Source organism: Ambystoma mexicanum, chromosome 3q, assembly GCF_040938575.1.
Source record: "Ambystoma mexicanum isolate Mex_15411 chromosome 3q, UKY_AmexF1_1, whole genome shotgun sequence".
Lineage (NCBI taxonomy): Eukaryota > Metazoa > Chordata > Amphibia > Caudata > Ambystomatidae > Ambystoma > Ambystoma mexicanum.
In genome coordinates, this window is record NC_090926.1 from 778,511,417 (window position 1) to 778,533,370 (window position 21,954).

At 46.1% G+C, this 21,954-nt stretch overlaps 1 protein-coding gene across 3 annotated transcripts in view; it reads left to right on the forward strand.

Annotated features, from left to right (window-relative positions):
* GGA3 (golgi associated, gamma adaptin ear containing, ARF binding protein 3) overlaps positions 1-21,954 on the forward strand; it is a 1,381,263-nt gene that overhangs the window by 1,136,171 nt on the left and 223,138 nt on the right. For all 3 annotated transcript variants that reach the window (XM_069654818.1, XM_069654819.1, XM_069654820.1), the window contains one exon: positions 3,474-3,731. In XM_069654818.1, coding sequence (XP_069510919.1) covers positions 3,474-3,731 — 258 coding nt within the window. The remainder of the gene's footprint in view (positions 1-3,473; positions 3,732-21,954) is intronic.

Here is a 21,954-nt window from a genome sequence, read left to right on the forward strand (position 1 = left end):
ATCTAATTTGAGGAATCTCTGGGAGTACAGAGTCCATTAGAAGAACACATAACTTACCTCTGGTAATGTTCCACAGATTCGTCATGGCCCTCCCACCCTGCCCGCAATCAGAGCGCTCTCTCCGACTTCCCTCTTTTAATGCTAACAAGGTAGGCCTCATGTTAGGCAGAAACCTGTGCAGTTCCCTTGGGGAACACTGCAAAAGATTTAAGACTACAGGTATAGCAGTAAACCCACTTGGTAGCAGTCTGCACCACCCAGATTTACCTGGTAGCTGTGGCTGAGCAGTCAGACTTCCCTCAAGAAGAGTTAGGCAGTATGCAAAGTATACACAATATGTACTCAGACACAATAGCACAAGCAAACACTGACCAGAGCTTGGTTTCAAAAGTATATAGTTATTTATTTTCAAGAACACATAAGTTGAAGACACTCTAGCAAAGTATAGTAAAAACACTTCAAACACAGTTATAATGAAAGCAGTTTCCACCCTTACTCCTATCTAGCCAACTCTAAGTTAACACCACATAATTAAAACAGAGGTGAGTGCTTAACGTTAGATGACACTCTAGTAGGTTCAAGGAAGGGATAAAAAAAAAGAAACAGAAAGGGGTTAAACACACCACTCTAAGGTCCAGAACACTTGCAATAGGCTCAAAGAAGCCCAAAGTCACAGGTGAGCAAAAGTCACTAGGCAGGGCCCACTCTTAGAGTAGCCGGAGCGAAAATGTGCCCAAGATCACACTGTTATTAGGGATTCAAAGTCTTGCAAAGAGTTAGAAAGAGGTTAGAGTGGCTTAGAAAGTTTAGCCAGGGTGTTCCAGGCACTCCCAGGTTCGAAAGCCGGGGGCTAAATCTACCCCGTACAGTCGGTGGCAAGGGAAGCCAGGCGGAACACGGTACCTTAAGCGAAAAGGGTCCTCCAGCGGTGGCAGTTGTTCCAGGCAGTGGCAGCAAGGCTCGACGTCGGTCAGGGGAGAAGAAGTTCTCGCTGAAGAGCAGAAGAAGAAGGTCGTTGCACTGCCCGGGAAGAAACCAGCCGCGGAGTCCTCCGGTTAAAGGGTTGTACCGACTTTCGTGGTTGGGGTAAAAGTGGTGGGGTTCCGGTTGCCGGGGTGCTTGGCACTGGCAAGGCGGCCACGAGATACCTCGAGAAGCGAAAAGAAGGCGAAAACTGGTTGTCCCCACCAGTCAAGGGAAGGAGCCACTCCGTTAAGAGTTCTCCTCGGTCGTCGGGAAAAGTGGTGAGACGGTTCAGCAGGGCTCCACCGGGTGGTGTCGTCGAAGCAGGTCGGCTCAGCTCTTCCCTCGTCGGATTCTTGGTCCTGTGGCGACTTCTGAAGTTCCAGTCCCCAAAGCCCTGCTTTTATGCAGCAAACCCCCATTCACCCAGCCTAGCTGTCACTCAAACATGCTAAGTGGTGAGCCGGCCGGCTCACCACTTGGGCCAATCAGGACGGAGTGCGACTTGAGTTACCAAGGTAACTCAGTCCAGGGTGCCTAAATCCCCCTCCACCCCTCCTAAGTACCCCAGACAGAGTGGCACCACTTTGGAGGGCTTCTGTGGAGAAGCCCGCCAAAAGTGGAACAAAGGGCTCCACTTTGGGTCAGAGTTACAGAGACGAACGCCAACGCCATTTTAGAATCAAGTTTTGGCAAAAAGTCCCAACCGGAGTTATAATAATAAATATATAAACCGGCGGTATGTTTAAGGCTACCGTAAATAAATAATTAAATGTGTTAGCCTAAAACAATGGGAAATCCCATAGGGAAATATTCGCGGTCGAATATAAAACGTAGTTTCCACTGCCACCAGCCAAAACTCGATCAGGGGGGACGGAGACGTGCCCCCTCGACTAACAGACCCTGGGGCAATCGAATTGCCCCAGCCAGTACGTCCACAATATGATGGTTTGTACTGGTTCTGTTCAGGATTCAAGACTAGCAAAGTCTTTGGTGACTTTACATGCCCTGGGAGACAGTAGTCAGTCCCAGGGTATGGAGTCTATGTTGGGGAGTCCCTAGGACACCCCTGGGTCACGGCACAGAGGGTGCTGTGTAACCCACATCACAAAAATACATGAGGCCCTATGGAGTAAAAGACCCCATAGCCCATTCAACACAAGGTTTAACCAAGAAAACACACTTCAACAGGTCCAAGAGTGAGGGTAAAAGAGTCTCACTCTTAGCAGGAGAAAAAAAGAAACCCCAGAAATCCAGCAAAGCTGCTGGGGGACTCACTAGGTAGGGAAATTCAGCCCAAACAGAGAATTCTCCCTAACACCTCATATAATACATAATCCCCAAGGCGGCTGAGCATGGGAAAGGCATCCTGGGGACTGGGCACCTGAGGGGCGATCCAATGCCATAAACCTTGTATACGGTATAAAAGGAAATACTGGCAGGGGGCCATCAGGAAACGGCAATGTGGTCACCGAAAAGAGATAGAGGAACACAAAAATGACAAGGAAAAAGCACAAGGTCAAAGGGCCCCAAAAAGTGGCCCTAGAATCCCCAAAGTAGGAATTCTGGCTTAATTGTGTCCTAACTATTGGTAGTCCTCTGGGCTTAGTTGTTAAAGTGTTTACTCCTCCCACTAGATGCTGTATTCCATGTGTACCATGCATTTGTATCATTAATGCTGCTTTTTACTAAAGATGAGGGGAATTATTGTGACTCTGTGCATTTTCAGTTCTGATTAGGACAATGTTTATTATTGTCTAGCGTTCGTTTTTCTTCCCACCTTAGCCTTATATGTATTGTCCAACACCAGGTAGTGGGCATACATTTAGCTTTGGAATGAGCATTGTCTGTTTATGGCCCATTACTGTCTTTACATATTTGCTTTGACTATGTGTTATGTCCAACCTGTGGTGCTTATTTGAACATATGGTTACTCGGTATACATTTATATTAATAATTTAATATTTTAGCATTTATATAGCGCTACGAACCCTCGGGTATCTGAGCGCTGCTTATTATTACCCACGGTGTGTGGTGCTCATTTATCGACCTCGGAAGGATGAAAGGCTGAGTTTGGCCCTGCCGGGATTCAAACCTGCTTCAGCAGGCTCTGCACGGATGTCAAAGCGAGCGCTCTACTCGCTGTGCCACTTGACCGGCTAAAGGTTATATTTGTCAGTTTACCAGTGTGATGTCTCTATGGAATAACTGTACTTCACTGTCAGCCTACCCCTCCTTTAAGCCTCATTGCTCTGCCGCAGCTACTAATACAGAGAGTTTGGTCTTTATTTGGGTTGGAAACCCTGCCTTGCCTTTGGGTTAGATGGTTTTAGATACCAAACTAGAGGGCTGTGGAAAAATGTCCCTAACATATACCATACTGAAGGAACTGTTTTCATAAGCAAGTGACTTTCTTTTTCTCCATATCTGCCATGTATCTCTTTTCCTCTCCTGCTTTCACAATGTATGTAAGCACATATAGTTTAAATGTTTTTCCTTCTTTGTTACAGGTTGCCATCCATCCAGTGAAATGAATTCACTGATTGACCTTGTGGGATTGGAGGTTTCAACTGCTCCCTTACAGCCTCTCACCGCAGCACCACTACTGTTACCACCGCCACCAACAGACATTCCCTTCCTGCCCCCTCCGCCGGCAGTATCGATTCATCCGCGGAGTCGCTCCTCAAGTCAAAAAGAGAGTACTACCAGCCAAGGAAAATCTACAGGGAACTGTTTATCTCTTCTGGATGAGGAGCTGCTGTGTTTAGGTAAGAGATGGTGAATCTGGGTGATGGGGTCGGAGGTGCTGCATGTACTACCTGTGTGTGCTTGTGAGGAACGTGTGTTTATTTCTCAGCGCTTTATGGATGATCTGTGTGTCTTTCCTTGCTCTGTACAGTGAGGCCGAGCTTCACCGTCACAGAGATTGGGGGTCCATGAGAGCCTTCAGTGACAATCCTAATCAGCATCTGCTTCCCTTGGCTACTCATGTATAGTGTCTGGTAGTAGCACACGCACGCAAACAAGTCTGGGAATGACCCGAGCCCTCCAAATTACGAGCTATTCAATCATAATCCATGCAACTTTCAAACCTTTGGCTTCTTTCCAATTGGGGAAGGCCAGTCTCACTCCTGTTTCACAGGCACAGACAGAGGTATGTGGGTTGTGGTACGGCTTTCATCACTTTAGGTAGCCAAGTTGCTTCTTTTTAGGGAGCAAGTGGCGATCGGAGTGCTAAAAAGGTTTCACAGCAGTGCAACCAGATAGAAAGTATAAAGCTGCCACACGCATCTAACGCCGGCAAACTTTGTGGGTGAGAAAACTCACCCAGAGACAAAATGGAAATTCTTTGGAGTGCACATATCCTGGTAGCTTTATCGGTTACAAAACCATTTTTAAAACGAGCATTGGCTAATGCCACCGGTTTGGGCTTTTGTGTAGACATGGGAAATGCATTTGCCAGACACTGTCACAGTGGTATTACCTTTCCATCAGTGGTAGATGATTCAAAATGGTGTGTGTACCTGGTGTTGGGCAGAATCCTGTGCAGTTCCCTTGGGGAACACTGCAAAAAGATTAAGACTACAGGAGTAAGCAGTAAACCCAATTGGTGGAAGTATGCACCACCCAGATTTACCTGGTAGCTGTGGCTGAGCAGTCAGACCTCTCTCAAGAAGAGTAGGGCAGTATATAGAGTATACACAATAGGGCTAAAAACACAGTAGAGCAAACAAACACTGACCAGAGCTTTGTATAAAAAGTATATAATTATTTATTTAAAACACACTTTAGGCAATACACTAGCACTCTAAATCAAAAACAAGTTAAAACACAGTCAGGTAAAGAATACACACCTCCCTTGATAACTATTAGACAAGTCAGAGTTAAAACACCACTATTTGTTAAAACAGATGTGAGCGCGTAACCTAGATGGCACTCCAATAGTTAAGTTAAAGGAAGAGAAAAAGGCAGAGCATAGAAATTGAACAGGTCCCAACACTTTTAGGAGTTCTCAGCAAGGGAATAAAGACAGTATACACTGTAGAGCCAAAGTTCATAGGCCAGGCCCACTTTAAATGGAGCAAAGCGAAACGTGTCCAAGATCACACAGTTTAAAATGCACTAAAAGTCTTTGCAGAATGTTCAAAAGAGGTTGGGGTGATTCAAGAAGTTAAAGTTAGAAGGTCTGGGGCCAACCCATTTGGAAAGCCAAGGATTTAAGGGTCAACTTGGGCAAACTGAAGAAAGGGAGGCCAGGCAGAACACAGTACCTTAAAGGGAGAGGAAGCTCCAGCTGTGGCAGTTGTTCCTGGCAGTGGTTGCAGTTCGTTGTTTCGACGAGGGGAAGAGAGGATCTCGTCGAGGAGGAAACGTGGAGTCGATGCACTGCACAGGGATGAAACCAGCCGCGGAGTTCGTCGGTAAAAGGTGCGTTCCTTTTATTAGCGCTCAAAGTGGTGAAGCTTGGCTATCCGGCCGCCGGGGTGCTTGGCACAGGCGATTCGACCAAGAGGCGTCTTTGGAAGGCGAAAGGGGTGAAATGGTTGATCCCACCAGCTCAAAGGAAGAAGACTCGTCCAGCAGAAGATCTTCTTGTCATGATGCCTACCCCCGGAGCACCAGGCCAGGCCCAGCACCCCCAGGAGCAGGCATCACGCCCCCGTGTAAAAGCCCAGCGGCCCTTTATAGGGGCTCTTTGGACTCTGTCCTGGCGCCGTTGGCGCCAGGCTCATGTTGGACATCAGTCCTGGCGCCATAGGCGCCAGGCTCATAAGAGGAAGTGTTTGGTGCACTTACCTGAAGCAGAACATGCTGCACACTCACCTGATGCAGACCATGCTGCATGAAGAACCAAGCCAAATGAGGCTTAGGAGGGACTATTTTTCTGAAGGAACTATTTTGTTACTTGGGTGGGGCTGTGGAAGAATACTCACCTGGAACTTCTTCCAAGGCTATTTAAGCCACGCCCGGACAGCCACACGTGCTTCGCTTTGTTCTGCATCCCAGCAGCTGAACGCTCACCGTGTCTGCTCCTGCACCTGGACTCCAGCCACGCCCGCCTCGAACCTGGAACACTTGTAAGGAAAGAAGAGAAGAGAAAGGTGAAAACCAAGAACTTATTCAACCTTCTTACCTGCATCCGGAATCTTCACGCCAGCATTCCTGAAGGAAGATTTCCATTTAAAAGCACTGCGTTGCTCGCTGCAGCGCCGCGCTTCACTCACCTGTTCCCGAGACGCCACCCGGCTCCATCGCGGCTCTCAGCACCGGTCGCCACATCTCTGCACCTAGGGGAGAGAAGAAGAGACAAAAGGTGAGCAAGGGAACACAAGAGGAAAGCCAAATTTTCAGCCATATTACTTACCGGCTTTTCTTGGTGAACCATTCCACATCTCGGGTCGGCGCCGCATCTGGTACCGCACCCCGGCCCCTGCGGGGAAAGGACAAAAGACATTACTGGGGAATTATAAAGACATTTAGAGGGGTCGCCCTCATCACTAACTCACCTGATTTTACCACCGGCAATTTAACCCCTTAACGCATCGCCTTTGTTCTGCACCTGAAATAAAGGACAGATCACAGGTTAGGAAAAAACAACATAAAAGGAGGCTCACACTTGAACTTTTGCATCTTCATACTTACGGCGTATCGCTCAGAAAAGTCAAGTGGATTTGCCAGCGCCATTCTGAAAACCAGTGAAGTAACTGGACGAACGCGTGCCCCTGCACCAGAAGCAGGATGGAGAGTTCATCCTTCCAAACCATAAGGTGAGTTTAAACCGGGGGTTTTGGAGGAAGTCAGAGAAGAACGAAGGGGGGAAGGTGGGAGCAAGCACACTATTCAGCAGACAGTTAATCCCCTTTCTCATCTGCAGAAGGATATTCCTACGTGCCAGACAAGCAAGATTTGGGGGTCCTGTTCAATTGGTGGTCCGAATTCTGCGCATCACGCTTGAAGAGGCCACAGCAGCCCAGACCAGACCAGCGCCTCCGTGGGAGCCAGGTGAGCGTTACACTTCTCTTGTCGTTGGGAAAGTCTGTGAGTTTGTTGAAGCAGGGCTTCACCGGTGGTGTCATCGTTGCAGATGGCTCAGCTTCTTCCCTCTTCGGATTCTTAGGTCCTTTGGCGACTTCTGAAGTTCCAGTCCCAAAGGCCCTGCTTTTATGCAGAAAACCCCCCATTCAACAGCCTAGCTGTCACTCACACATGCTAAGTGGTGAGCCGGGCAGCTCACCACCGGGCCAATCAGAATAGAGTGCGACTTGGGTTGCTAAGGCAACGCAGTCCAGGGTGCCAATTCCCCTCCCCACACATCCTGTGGAACCCAGACAGAGTGGCACCATTTGGAGGGCTTCTGTGGAGAAGCCTGCCAAAAAGTGGAACAAAGGACTCGACCTTGGTTAGAGTTACAGAGACGGACACAAACGCCATTTTAGAAAAGAGTTCTGGCAAAAAGACCCAACCGTTGATTTAATACTAAATAAATAAACCAGCGGTATCTTTAACATTGCACCAAAGAGTGGTGTGTTTAAAATCAATGGGAAAATCACATAGGAAATATTCCGGTGGAATATTTTGCGTGGTAACCACTGTCACCAGCCACAAACTCGACAAGGGGGGACTGGACAGTGCCCCTTTGAAAACAGACCCAGGGGAAATCGAATTAACCCCTTCCAGTACTTCCACAATATGATGGTTTGTACAGATTCTGTTCACAATTTTGGACTAGTAAAGTCAATGGTGACTTTACATGCCCTGGGAGACAGTAGTCAGTCCCAGGTTATGGAGTCTATGTTTGGGGGTCACTATGACAGATGATACCCTATGGAGAAAAAAAAAACATAGCCCATAAGCACATATAAAGTCAAAGACATACCTCAAATCATGCCTAAGAGTGGGAGGAAAAGAGTCTCACTCTTAGCAGGAGAAAAAAACAAACCCCAAAAATCCAGCAAAGTTGCTGGGGGACTCACTAGGTTTGGGAAATTAGCCTTATAAGAGAATTCTCCCTAACATCTGGGCATATAATAGCAGTGCCTAGCAAATGCCCAATACTTATACACAAGCCAAAACTGTTGGCTTTGTAATTTCTTGTTTTTAACAGGACTTCAGTGAATGACATGATTAGTGCTTTTAAATCGAGTGGCTGAATTAAAACCTGGTTAAGACATTTTATTTTACACCAGTAGTGCTTTTAAAGCACCAGTTAAGTCATTAACTCTCAGAAGTCGGCCTAAAAAAACACTGATAGGAATTTAGGCACTGAGTAGCCAAGGGAAGTAGATGCTGATTAGGATTGTTACTGAAGGCTGTCATGGACCCCCAATCTCTGTGAAGGTGAAGCTCTGCTTCACTGTACAGAGCAAGGAAAGACACACAGTGTGGTGTGGTGGTAAGGCTTGATAAAGCAAGTTCAAGCCGATATCCCAGGTGGATTTGTTTATGTTGCGGAGGGGCAGAAATTGAGTGGGAATGAGGATAGGGATTAGAATGGCCATGGGCAGTCAATGGGTGGGTAAATGGCCAAACAACACCTACACGCTTTGTGCCCTCCTCTTATGCCATTTCTCCCTAGCTGCACTACAATGCAATAGTTTCAGCGTATAGCCACGTAATAGCCAACACTAATTGGGTGCGGTCTCCAGTGAGGCTATGCATTGCATTAAGCCGTAAAAGAAAAAGATCTGGACACCAAATAGTCAGTAGAAAAACAAAGGGAAAAACAGAGTACGTAAACAGAACCCAAACATGGATTTCTGACTTAACAGACCCCAGAAAGGGTATTTTGCAGCACATATAATAACCAAGGAAGGTAATCATTTTAAACATGGTTTCCCTTCTAATAATCCATATAAGTAATTAGCCCAATGCCCCCTATATTGCTGAAATCATTCTATTTTCAATTCCAGTTTTGACCATATAAATTCACCCATGGCCCTTGCTATTGGCAAGCCTACTTACTCAAAGGAGCTTGTTGTGATGAGCCCTCAACACTGTTAGTTGGGCCTTGTATAGTGGGAAGAATGGTTTTGTCTCAGTTGCTTTGGATATCACTGGTCCCCAAACTCTTCAATGATATCCATCAACCTTAGGCTGGTCCATCTGGGATCTCCTATGTATAGCAAAAGGTTGTTACGATGCAACAATATTCTGTCTTCTTTCTAATGAGCCATTCAAACCCTTTCATAACTGGGTGTTTCGATAAGGAGAGTGAAAGAAAGCTCTGACAAGAGACATCCTTGCAGAGTCCCTTGTCTAAGCACGAACACCCGGGTTAACTGGATATTCACCCGCAAACTCGTAATGGAATTTTAATACAAGATTTGTGTCTGATGTATTATGATAACTCTCTGTTTTCCTATATAGCACCTTTGTGCTGGATTTCTCCAGCTTCGAATTGCTTTAAGACCAGGGCCTCATCCCTAGTATTTCCGGGCTGTTATCGGCCCTATTACCACCGGCGTAATAGCGCCCCCACCCCCAATGGGGAATATGGATTTACAGCCCTCCCCACCCCGGCAAATTGTGCCGGACCGAGTTGCGGTAAAGCAAATTGCATTGGGTGGTTTCCCGGCACAGTTAGCGACGAGATACCGCCCAACTTGTGATGAGGCCCCTGTGTTTTTATTAGCCTATTTAATGGTACTCTATTTATCGACCTTGGAAGGATGAAGGGCTAAGCCGGCCTTGCCGCAAGATTTGAACTGGTGAAGTGCAGGCTGGCCCATAACAGAGTCCAGGACTTAACTCATGAGCTATCAACTGAGAACAATATGTATCTCTCCCAATCCCCGATTGTGCAGTATTGGTCCAAAAAAGAATAATTGACTGATGAGAAGCCTTTCCCGGCTCCAACAACATTATGGCAAGAGGTCCTGGTATATTCTCTGCCCTGGCAATAGCATTGTGCAAACAGCTCGGGTTCATTTTGCTGGACCTACCAAACAGAAACTTGCATTGGATGGATAAAGTGGGAATTAGCTTGAGGCCTTTTACCTGCAAGGATTTGGGCCAGAACTTTGGTTTCCCTGATAATGGGGGGATATCTAGCGGTTTGTGGTGCACTCTTTGAAGAATCAGTCCTTTTTGGGGATCACAATAATCATGCCCTGTCATAAGTCAGATGGGAGCGGTCCCTTCCTATAGCTAGATGCAGACATTGCCAACAAATGTGTTCTTACTTTACTGCCTAGTCCTTTACACGATTCCATTTGGAAGCCATGAGGTTCAGGGATCTTCCTGTAACGGAACCCTGGATATCGCCTGATCCTCCTCTTCCACTGAAATATCACTGTCCAGAGCTACCCTTTTTCAATCCATTAACCTTATGGCCGGTATGTGTTTCAAATTTCGGTCCCCTCTTTCCTTGATGCTTTTGTTACAGTCTTTAGTAGTACTCTGCGAACAACTCTACAATTCCTCTATCATCCATTTACCTCACCTTCACTGTTCCTGACCATTCTTGCATATCTGGGATCTGCGCCTATTTTCTCCAATCATGCTAACATTTTCCCAGTGTTGTCCCCTGTGTTCTATATTGCTCTACACACTTGCAGTCAGGCCTGCCTAGTGCAGGTTTGGTTATTGTTCTCTAATCCTGATTGTCTACTTCAGCATAATGCTGGGCTGTGCGACAGTATATTGGGTTCTCCCCAGGACCACCCCACTATGCCCCACCTCTTTTGCAGAGCACTGGCTCATGTGGAATCTTTCCTTTAAAGTAGTCACCTGAGCATATTATCGGAATATCTTTATGGGAATACCTTTTATTATCTATTATTATCACTGTTGCCAGGGGTTTGAATGATAAGTGTGCGAAAGTATGTGGGCAGCACAAATACTGCAGACCTCTGATTGAGGTGCATTTCGCAAGGGCTGCCATCTAATGTCGTTCACAGTGGGCATGTCGTTTCCAAGATGGTGGTTGAGTGTAATGAAGTCTCGGTCTACGGAACATCAAAGACTTGTGGTTTTGACAGGTGTAGAGAGTCAGTCTCCATTAGTCCATTCAAAATCACAAGCACTCAGTTAGGAGAAGCACAGGACAGGGGGAGGAGCAAAAGCTCCCTAAAAGAATTGAGGTGCTTTGTCGGCTGGTGGGTATGCAGAGATGGAGAGGGAGAGCACAGTGTGGTGGTGGAGAAGAGATGGGGCAATCGGGATGAAGAACATGGAAGGAGACTGGTGGCGGAATGCTGCCTGGAGGAGTGGCCCAGAAGGAGGAGAGTACACTAAGAAGAAGGCTGTAAATAACATGTAGATGGTGGAGAGAGGAGCTAAGTTGCACATTAGTCAGAGTTGTGAGAACAAGGAGATTGGACAGAGTTTGTCACATAGAAGCCACAAGAAGAGCTAAGGAAGAGGTTGGTCAGACAAAGGTGGAAGTTGGTCAAGGGTGTGAGGAGGTAGATAGAATGACGAGGGAGGTGGGTTGATTAAAGGCGTAGGTTAGAAAAGTGGTGTGCTCCAGTGAGGGGTATGAGGGCCCCCAAGAACCTCAACAGAGGGATCTGCTCGAGTAATCCCTTTTATGGGTTTCAGAGGAGTCCCCTGAAACCCATAAAAGAGATGTGCTCCAGTAACAGGGAGTAGGGCTCCACTGAACCTCAAATGTTTTGAAACGGCAAAAAATGTCTCAAAAGAATTTAAATCAAATTGTGTATGTTTCCAAGATGGGAAACTCCTGTCCCCTGCACGCTATTTTAGGCTTAACGCCAAACATTTGTATGTGTGTAAACATCAATTATGATCTTAGGTAACATGTAATCTTAAGATGGAAAATATTCAAAAGAAAAATATATACATACATTCTCAAGTATTTGTTGTACAAAAATTATAAATGTAATATAGTCAAAAGGCCAACGCGTTTCGAGAGTTTCTCTCTTCATCAGGGGTAGGTGTCAACATTTCTCTGTACTGGAGAGTATGGAAACTCTGGTGCATAGGACGCCATTAACGACCCGCAACGTTTTGTTTGAACGTGTCTACCGGTGTAGCATTTTTCAACATGGCCACCAGCGTTCATTTAAACGCCGGCCTGTAGTTTTTTGCTGCGTTGCAACCCTGCTAGTTTCTCTTTTTGGGTAAGATGCTGACATTCATTTGCTTCAGCTTCATGTTTTTCTTCGGCTCTTGCTTTCCTCCGGTTGCTTTGGCAAGCTCTCTCTCTCTCTCTCTGCAGTCCGCTTCAGCCCTGCCTCTTTCCGGACTCTGTTTCTTTCTCCTCGCTGCTACTTTGCTTCCTGCTTATCCCTTATCTGTTATCAGCTGGGACTTTTCTTATCTGCTCTCGGACTTCACCACAGTCTCTACAGAACGCACCATTCATCAAAGGATTTCCTTCACTTCTTTATCATTTTCCTCTGCTGGATTTTCCATCGGACACTTCATCTTCAGTGGAAAAAGACTGAAGGATTTTTACACCAATCAAGGCTTTTTCCCTTCTCTATTTGGTGTATCCGGAGGAGAGTTCTCTTGCCTGCACTGTTTTAACAGTGGGCATAGTGGCTTCATCTTGAGGTTGACCCTACTTCTTCGAGGACCGGAAGTCATCCCGAAAGAAGGGTGCGTCACCACTGCCGGTCGACCTTTCGGAGGAACTTTTAAATGAATATTCAGGGGACGAGAGATCTCCCATTTTGGGCAGTACGTCCCACCAGGGCAACAGAGGAACAAGTACAAGAACTAATTTCGGTGGTCCAGGGACTTTCTGTAGAGGTACAGAATTTGAAGTCAGAAAATACAGTGCTTAAGCAGATGGTGTCTGCCAGAGAAGATCGGTCTACTGATCTACCACCTATGGGATTAGCAGTCGGAAAAGTTGACGGATCACCACAAAAACGTAAAGAATTTGTGGATGCTTCTGTGCTACACTTCACCTTTAGGCCTACCATCTATGCTCCTGACCAAGCAAAGGTGGGATTCATGATCACCAACATGATGGGGAATGCCCTGTCATGGGCAACTCCTATGGTGACTTCTCCTAATCCAGAAATCGAGATTACAGCGCCTTTGTTGGAATCCTGAGACAAACTTTTGGAAGGCTGGAAGTGACCAATACTGCCTGGGAGACTCTTCTTGACATCCCACAGGGATCCTCGGATCTCATGACCTATATCACGAGTTCCCAGCGTATTGCCACTGAAGCCGGATGGCCGGAGGAGGCACAATACACCATCTTCAGAAGGGGACATCATGAAGAATTTAAGGATGAATTGGTTTTCATGGCACGTCCTGCTACTTTGTCTGACCACAACTCACTGGTTCTGCAGATTGACTACCGTCTTACAGAACAAAGAACGGAACAGAAAATACACCAACCCAGGGTGATACCTCCCTCCACTCTGACTCAGTCCTTCCCCAAGACAGGAGAGTCTAACAAAGAAGTACCTATGCAGATCGGAACAACAAGAGGACCATTATCGCCCTCTGAAAGGCGACACAGAAGAGAGTTGGGCCTGTGCATGTATTGTGGATCGAGTGGTCATCTACTCAGGGACTGTCCCGAAGTTCCTCAATGAAGGTCGGGAAACGGAAGACCCTGGCTTTGGAGGGGATCACCGACCGAGGTAGGAAGGATGGTCCCTTGTTCACTTCTCATTCCTGTTTGTTGAATAAAGAGGACACACTGCTTCTTGTGGTACGAGTTCTTCTACATCTACCCGATCGAATGGTGGTAGCACTGGTTGTAGTTGATTGCGGAGCAGCAGGGAACTTCATGGATACCTTTTGGGCAGAAAAGGAAAGAATACCCCGCCAGGAACGAGCCAAAAACCAACCTGTGGAAGGAGTTGACGGTACTCCTCTTATTTCAGGTCCCATCACTCATACATCCAGACCTTTTGAGGTTTTGATTTTTGACCATATGGAATCCCTAAAATTTGACATAATTAGAGCGGCTCACTTTCCAGTCATACTGGGTATTTCTTGGTTACAGAGACACAATCCATTGATTGATTGGAACAAGAACACTCTTCAGTTCGGCTCAGATTATTGTGTCTCTCATTGCCCTTCCTCCTTGCTAGGAGATCCTATGGTGTTTGAGTGTGCGGTTTCCAAACCCCAATGTTACAGGAATTCATTGTATACCAATACAGTACCAAGGATACGAGAAAGTATTCTTGGACAAGATCCCCAAGGAATTACCCCCTCATCGACCAGCAGACTGTGCTATTGATCTGATACCTGACTCAATGGTTCCTTTCGGACACATGTTTCCTTTAACCATACCAGAAAAGAAGGCTCTGAAAGAATATCTGGAAGCCAATCTTCAAAACGGTCTTATCCTTCCTGCTAAATCACCAGCTGGAGCCTCATTCTTTTTTATACCTAAAAATGACACACAAGAACTCAGACCTTGTATCGATTACAGAAGCCTTGATCGAGTAACAGTAAAGGACAAGTATCCCATGCCCCCCATAAAGGGGCTAATGGCGATGAAGCAAGCCTGTATGGAGTGGCAACATCTTCTCCAAGGAACCGTTCATTTGAGATTTGTACAGACCATTGGAATTTACGTGTCCTATAACAGATGAGTGCATAAATGCCAGACAAGCCCGCTGGGCTTACTTTTTTGTTCAGTTTGATTTTTCAATCACTTACATACCTGGTACTGAGAACATTCTTGCTGTTGATCTCTCCAGGATTGGTTCAGGAGGATCTCTTTCCACTACCAAGATGGAACCCCTTTTTTGTAGGAAAAAATTCCTCTGTGTTGTTTCGTCATTTTTACAAGAAGTGAGAGATGGCTCCTCTATACTGGAAAACAAAACATACTTCCCATCTCTTGTTAAGAAAGAAGGCATTCTGTTTGAGAAAGATCGGTTAGTCCTACCCGAGAAAGCACTCCAACAAGAGTCATGAAATGGTGTCACAAAGGGACTTACAGCAGGTCACAAAGGTTATGATGCCACTTTGGATCTCGTTCGACGGTCGTTCTGGTGGTCTTCCATGTGCAAGGACATCAAGAATTATGTTCATTCTTTCCTGTTTGTTGGCAATGTAAGTATGCAACAGGTAAACCGATAGACCTGTTAGAACAAAGACCTTCTCCTACCAGACCCCGGAGTCAGATTTCCACAGATTTTGTGGTTGATTAACTACCCTCAAGGGGTTAAAAGGCAATCATGGTGGTAGTGGATTCGATTTCTAAATTGGCTCATTTAATTCCGTCGGTCTCTGAAACAGCCAACAAATTCTTTCGAGAAGTGTTCCGTCTCCATGGTCTACCTGAGTCTATTACGTCTGACCGAGGAACTCAATTCATCTCAAAGTTCTGGAAGACGTTTTGCAGATAACTCAGTATTGAAAGAGCCCTTTCCTCGGGTTACCACCCTCAATCTAATGGGCAGACAGAGAGATTAAATGCCACTATGGAACAAAACCTGTGCTGTTTCGTCAATTACAAGCAAGACAATTGGGTTGACGTCCTACCCACGCCGGAGTTCACCTACAATAACACAATCCACACTGCTATCGGCATGAGCCCATTATTTTGTACCTGTGGATTTTATCCACGCTTCCTACCTCTCTCAGTACGCTCTACCACTGCAATACCAACTATTGATTCTACTATGAGAGACAAATTAAAAAGCACACCGGGATGCCGGAGACCTGTTGGAAAAGAAGAGAAGGGATTACAAGATCAGATCTGATGCACACAGAAGCCCCACCCCAGTGTGGGAGGTGGCTACGAATGTTTGGTTGTCTACCAAATTCTTATCCAGATGGATCCATCCTTCCAAATTGTCACCCTGATTCATTGAACCTTTCGAAATAATAACCAAGATCAATCCTGTGGCGTTCGGTTTAAAACTACCTCCATCCTTAAACAGGCTGCACCCTGTTGCTCATTCCTCTTTGTTGCGCTCCTATTCCCCCGATCTGTATGGTCGTTAGGAGAAGAAAACAACCCAAGATCCCTCTCATGAAACCGAGGAGTACCAAGTCTCCCAAATTTGTGACTCCCTCTATCATAAGGAAAGGCTACATTACCTTGTACATTGCAAGGGCTATCCTGATTCAGAAAACCCATGGGAACCCTCAACCTATATCAAAGCACCACGGTTGTTGCAGAGGTTTCATCACCTTCATCCGGGCAAACCTGGGTGTACAGAGTATAGAAGCTTTGTATTGAACAATCACTGCTTGCTAGTCCTGTACATGGACTAAAGAAGAAGCAAAGGAATGCCCAGCAAGTCATTCAGCTAAACAAGCAAAGTAAACAAGGCAGAAGCTTAAAAATCTCTGATACTTAAAAAGTCACAGAAATATGCTGGCCTTACAATGCTCCTTATAGAATCTGGCTACTGTATGGTAACGAATGAACTTAGTGACAGAACCTCTCGGCAGGTGGTCCACGGCCCCCTTGACAAAAGCATGTGTACTCCTTATAGATCTCCTCCAACAACCATGTCCATGTTAACCCAGGCAGAGCCTAAATCATTTCTGTGGTAGTTACGACTACACTTAAGGGGGACACGCTGGTTCCTGTATCCAGTAAAGATATAATGTGTGCCTCCTCTAAAGATCCGAAATCACCTGAATAGAATGAACTGGGTTTGCGGCCTTTAGCGGCAAATAACCACGACAACATACAGAGACCTAATCAGGTCATCTCTTTGGAGAATGCATTAAACCCAAATGCTGTTTCCTGGCTCTCAAGTGTCGAATCCTTACAGGTACCAGTGCCTAGTAAGATGAACCTTCCTCGGATTTCCATGGGCCAGTTTGTACGGAATATGTGTCATGATGCCAGACCAGGTCCAGCAACCCCGGAAGCAGGCATCAAGTTACTTTGAGCAAGCCCAAAAACCCCTGCTAGGGGCTGTTTGAGTGCGGTCCTGGCACCTATGTCTCATATGGAGAGTCAGTCCTGGCGAGGCGCCAGGCTCACAGAGTAGAACTTACCTGATGCAGACCAATGCTGCAAGCTTACCTGATGCAGACCATGCTGCAGAGCTCCATGCCAAATGAGACTATCTTACCTAGGGACTATTTTTTACTCGGGCGGGGCTGGGGAGGAATACTTACCTGGGACTGCTTTGGAGGCTATTTAAACCACGCCCGAAGAGCAACACATCCTTCGCGTTATTCTGCATCCAGCAGCGTAACGCTCACCGTGTCTGCAAGCCTGCATCCAGTCTTCTGCCACGCCCGCCTCGAGTCTGCAGCTCCTAGAAAAAGGGAGGAACAGAAGGAGAAGAGGTTAGAATAAGAGCAAAACCTTCGATCCTTACCTGAATTCCAGATCCACCGCACCTTTGAGCTGGAACTCACCGGCCTTCGCAGCATCTTCACGATCCACCGCATCCTTCTGCACAATAGAGGCAATAGTAACTACCCCCATAGACTTACCTGATTACCGCCGGGGGTACTATTCCTCTTCACGGGTCGGCGCAGTCTCCATTGCATCCTCGCCGTACCCCGGCCCCTAAGGGGAACAAAAGGTCAACAAGGTGAGACGAAGGGACAAACAAGGGGAACTCTTCCCACCACAATAGACTTAACTAAATTTACCGCCGGAGGCATTATTCCCCGAACTTCATATTTTCTCTCCACACCTGAATAAGGGAGCAAGTTTTATTGAACTGTGTAAAATAAGCCAAATCCTTACCTGAACTTCGTCAGCTACCACGAGGAACTCTTCGCTGGGGTCATGCTGCAAACTGCAAGGAATCGGACAAGAGTGAAAGTCAGAAATGTGAAGACTTACGAACTACATTCTTTTCGGAGTCAATATTGTTCTGGAACTCACCAATTCCTTCGAGCCAGTGAAGCAACTGGTTATCAACGCGCCCCTGCGCTCAATGCAGGATGGAGAGCTCATCTTTTCAAACCATCAGTTGAGACTATAGGAGGGGACATCAAAGGTGATCTGTGGGGAGAACAGCAGGGGTGGCGGGATTTACGCTCTACTCCACAGGTGGTTAATTCCCGTTCTCCATTTGCAGAAGAATATTCCTAGGGGCCAAGCAAACAAAGCTAGGTGGGCCAGTCCAGTCCGTCATCTCGGCCCTATGCATCACATTGGTGGAGACCGCAGCTGTCCAGTTCAGATCGACGCCTCTGTGGGAGCCAGGTGAGCGTAACAATATGTCAAAATAGTGGAGTCTAACCCTATGGCTGCCAGTCCTTTTTTAAATCAGATATGGCTGCTTGAACTCTTACATCTTGTACCAGACCTGGCCATTATTTCTTCTGTGGAGATTGAAAGACTGGAATTGCCTTTGGTCCATTGTTGTTCCAACTGGGTATTGGTCACCTTTATATCGCCCATGGTGGCTGAACGAATTTGTAAAAATTCTAAATCCCTGGCCTAGATGGGATTTGAGGTGTATGTGTTTCAGCCCTCAATGTTTCCTGCCAGAGTAGCTAGGACACAGGACACATTTTGGGGAAACGGGGGAGTAGAGCCCAGCAATGGTCAAAATAATAAAAAATGATTGTCATTTCCTCGGTGCGGAGCAGGACTGTACTTCGGGTAATCAATCTGGTTTACATAGTAGAGTTGTTAAGGATACATCTATCCATTTTATTTCATTGAACTCGAAGGGCCATCAGTCTTTTCTTGTTAATCCCAGGGGTCGTGAGGAATTAAGACAGATGCAATTCTTCCTACTTCAGGAGACTTGGTTTACAGCGCCATTAGCTATGGACGGTTACTCTGTGATTTTCTGCTTATCTCCTATACCTAGTGCAGGCTGCCCTAAAAGTGGACTATTTATTGGAGCAAGAAGCACATTTTTGCTGAGTCCCGTCCCAGAATCTAAGGTACATAGCAATTTTTTGTCAGCTGTGATACTGGGATTCCTGCAAGGCTCGGGGGGCACTTTGTTGGCCACCTTATATGATCCCCCTTGGGCCTCTTCTACACTTGAGCTTAAAGAAGTAGTTGTGGACACTCTAAGGGCCTGGCTTGCTCAATCTAAAAAGAATTGCTTAATTCTTTCTGGTGATTTTAATGCAGACTGCTCACTAGTATGTAATGTGACTAACAGGAGACAGCAAAATACAACAGCAGGTAATAAGGGGATTGAATAGATAGAGCTACTGGACGAAATTGATCTTCATCCTCTTTTCAAGACCGGTGAATCAATGCTGACCTGGTCCAATGGTGTACATAACAGCTGCATTGATTCAATTTTTATCAATTCAATAGTTTTGGGCTTGCTACTGGAGTTTAAATATAATTGTATATACTTGAATACTCTTGAACCCACAAGCGGCATGTCACAGAGTTATGACCATTGAATATCGAACAGATTACACAACTGTTACAAATGTAATAATGAAATATGAATACCTAGTTATGACTCTGTCTGGATTGTTTCTAGAAAACGTTATTGAAACCAACTGTCCAAAATGAGAGATCTCTCCTCACGTGAAACTTCACTTGAAAGTTCCTCTGAAAGGTTGACCGGCGGAGGGAAGCACCCTTTTTTCGGGATGACTTCCAGTCCTCAAAGAGGTAGGGTCTAACTTGAGATGAAGCCACTATGCCCACTGTTAAATCAGCCCAGGCAAGAGACCTCTCACCGGGATACAGCAAATAGAGAAGGGGAAAAGCCCATATTGGCGTAAAAAATCCTTCAGTCTTTCTCCACTGAAGAAGAAGTGTCCGATAGAAAAGCCAGCAGAGGAAAATAATAAAGAAGAGAAGGAAATCCTTTGATGCATGGTTTGTTCTGTAGAGACTGCGGTAAAGTCCGAGAGCAGATAAGGAAGGTCCCAGTTGATAAGAGGTAAGAGATGAGCTGGAAGCAAAGTAGCAGCAAGGAGAAAGAGACAGAGTCAAGAAAGAGGCAGGGCTGAAGCGAAGTGCAGATAGAGAGAGCTTGACAAAGTAATCAGAGGAAAGCAAGAGGGGAGGAAAAGCACGAAGGAAATGTCAGCGTCTTACCCGAAAGCATTTCCGTACTCTCCAGTACAGAGGAATGTTGACAGTATGCTTCCGCCTCCAAAGCATGGCTGTAATTATAAGAGACTCCTGCTGTGGAATTTTTAGATCAGATATCAAACCCTGGTGGCTTGTACATGCTCGTGTCAAGGGTGGTCTTGTTTTCACTGTATTTTTAGGTTATATAGTCGCTCCAAGTTCAGCCCAGTGGGAGAGGAATTCCTAGTAACACCCATATCTAAACTGTGCTTTCTACTTGGCAGTGGACTAGAGGCAATAACAACATCCACCACCAAGGTTTATGATTCTTATAAACCGCCAGTTGTGTGCACAAAAGGAACAAGGCATCAATTTTAATAAAGATCGTATCCAAAGAGGAAGCAACAGCTGACATTCCTATTGGCTGAACCAATACAGAGCAGTTGATCTGAGGCTTCTTCTTGACTTAAGTTGTCATTGGTAGAGAGCTCCGAAAAGGACACTAATTTCTCCAGGTCCGAACTAGCCAATAAACAGGTTAGAACCAATCATGTTATATTTATGTGGCAGAGAGTTATGCTGTAGATTTAGACACAAATTGAGCAGAAATCCGTTATTATCAATCATAGGCGAGCCATGAGGGGCACTCTTTTCCGGGTTTCTGTTGTTTCCCTGGTACAATGTTCATTCATCCCCCCTTTTTTTCCTGCAGTACTTTTTGTTGAAAATACTTTGGCAAATAAACATAAAGAAATATGGGGGGTGACGGCAGGGGGGAGGGCATATAAGGGGTTGGGTGGGGTGATGTATAGGAATAAATAAAAGGGGAGAAGAGTTTGGGGAGGAAAAACATTTTGGGCAAAAAGAGCTTTGAAAAAAAAACTGTCAAAGAATAAACATAGAACTGTTTCCATCAGGCGCCTCATCGTTCGAAACCAAATTGTCAGCTATCATGCCGCCCTCCACCACAGGTGCTACCCAGTTGTCATAATAACCCATGATTTTAGGTTGTGTTTCGTCCACCGGACCCTTCTTTGCTTTTTTATCCTTTTATATTGTAGGCTGCAGTTAGAGCCCAAAGGGCCCCGTCAGGGGCTCCGGGTACTTTACCTTGAACAAGCAGTAGCACTAGGTAGCCCGTATCTTGAATGGTTGTTTCTCTACATGTAAAGGGGCGACTCAGCAATTGAAAGCAGGCTTTGTGGGGATGATCTCAACAGCACGCATGGCAAGTTTACAGAACTTCCCATCAAGAGGGTATAATATACAGGCCCTTCTCGCGGGTGCTAATACGGCCGCCAGGTCAGACCTGGCGGCTGCAATGGCACCCACGAGCAGAACTCATAGTTTGCCGGTCTGTGAACTACGGTACTGGCATGCTTACCGGTACCGTAGTTCCCGGACCAGCAACCTTATAACGAGGCCCAATGTTCACAGTTTTATTCCTAGTCTTCTTGATTAACAGGCATCCCTCAGCCGGGTTCACGTTTGCCACATACACAGTTAACTTTGCTTTACCAATATGCAAGCTTTCTCATCCCTCCATCGGGTTCACATAGCCATTCTAACACAGTTCTGTTAATGCACTTTACTTTGCTTACCTTCTTGTCAATGTGTCAGAGACTTTCGATTGTACAAGGGGTGTGACTTGACCCTTGTATGACCACTCTGACTCCTCACGGCAGCCTCGCCTAGAGCCTTGTGGTACATGTAGTTTCAAGAAAGGAGACCAGCCAGAGCCCTTCGATTGAGCGCCCACGCAGTGCCTGACCACTCTGCAGCTGGTCTTTCAGTTGACTTTCTTTCAAACTTAAACACTCACAAGTTCTTTGTTTACAAGTTCATACAATGTTGCCATTCGCAACCTTGGGCTCAACACAGTCCGGTTTGCTATCAGCTCTCCCCAACTCACCGGCTTTGCTGAACCCGTTGGCTTATCGCGCCTCTGGAGTCAAAGAAGGTACCACAGTAGCAAGCGTGCCTCCCTGCCTGGGTTATTAATACGGGAGGCCACCGTGCACTGTTGATATCTGTTATACCACACGCCAGCTGTAAATCCCGGTCTTATGATTCTTTCCACAGAGGCTTTGCGGGTATGGGTTGACGAGGGCAAG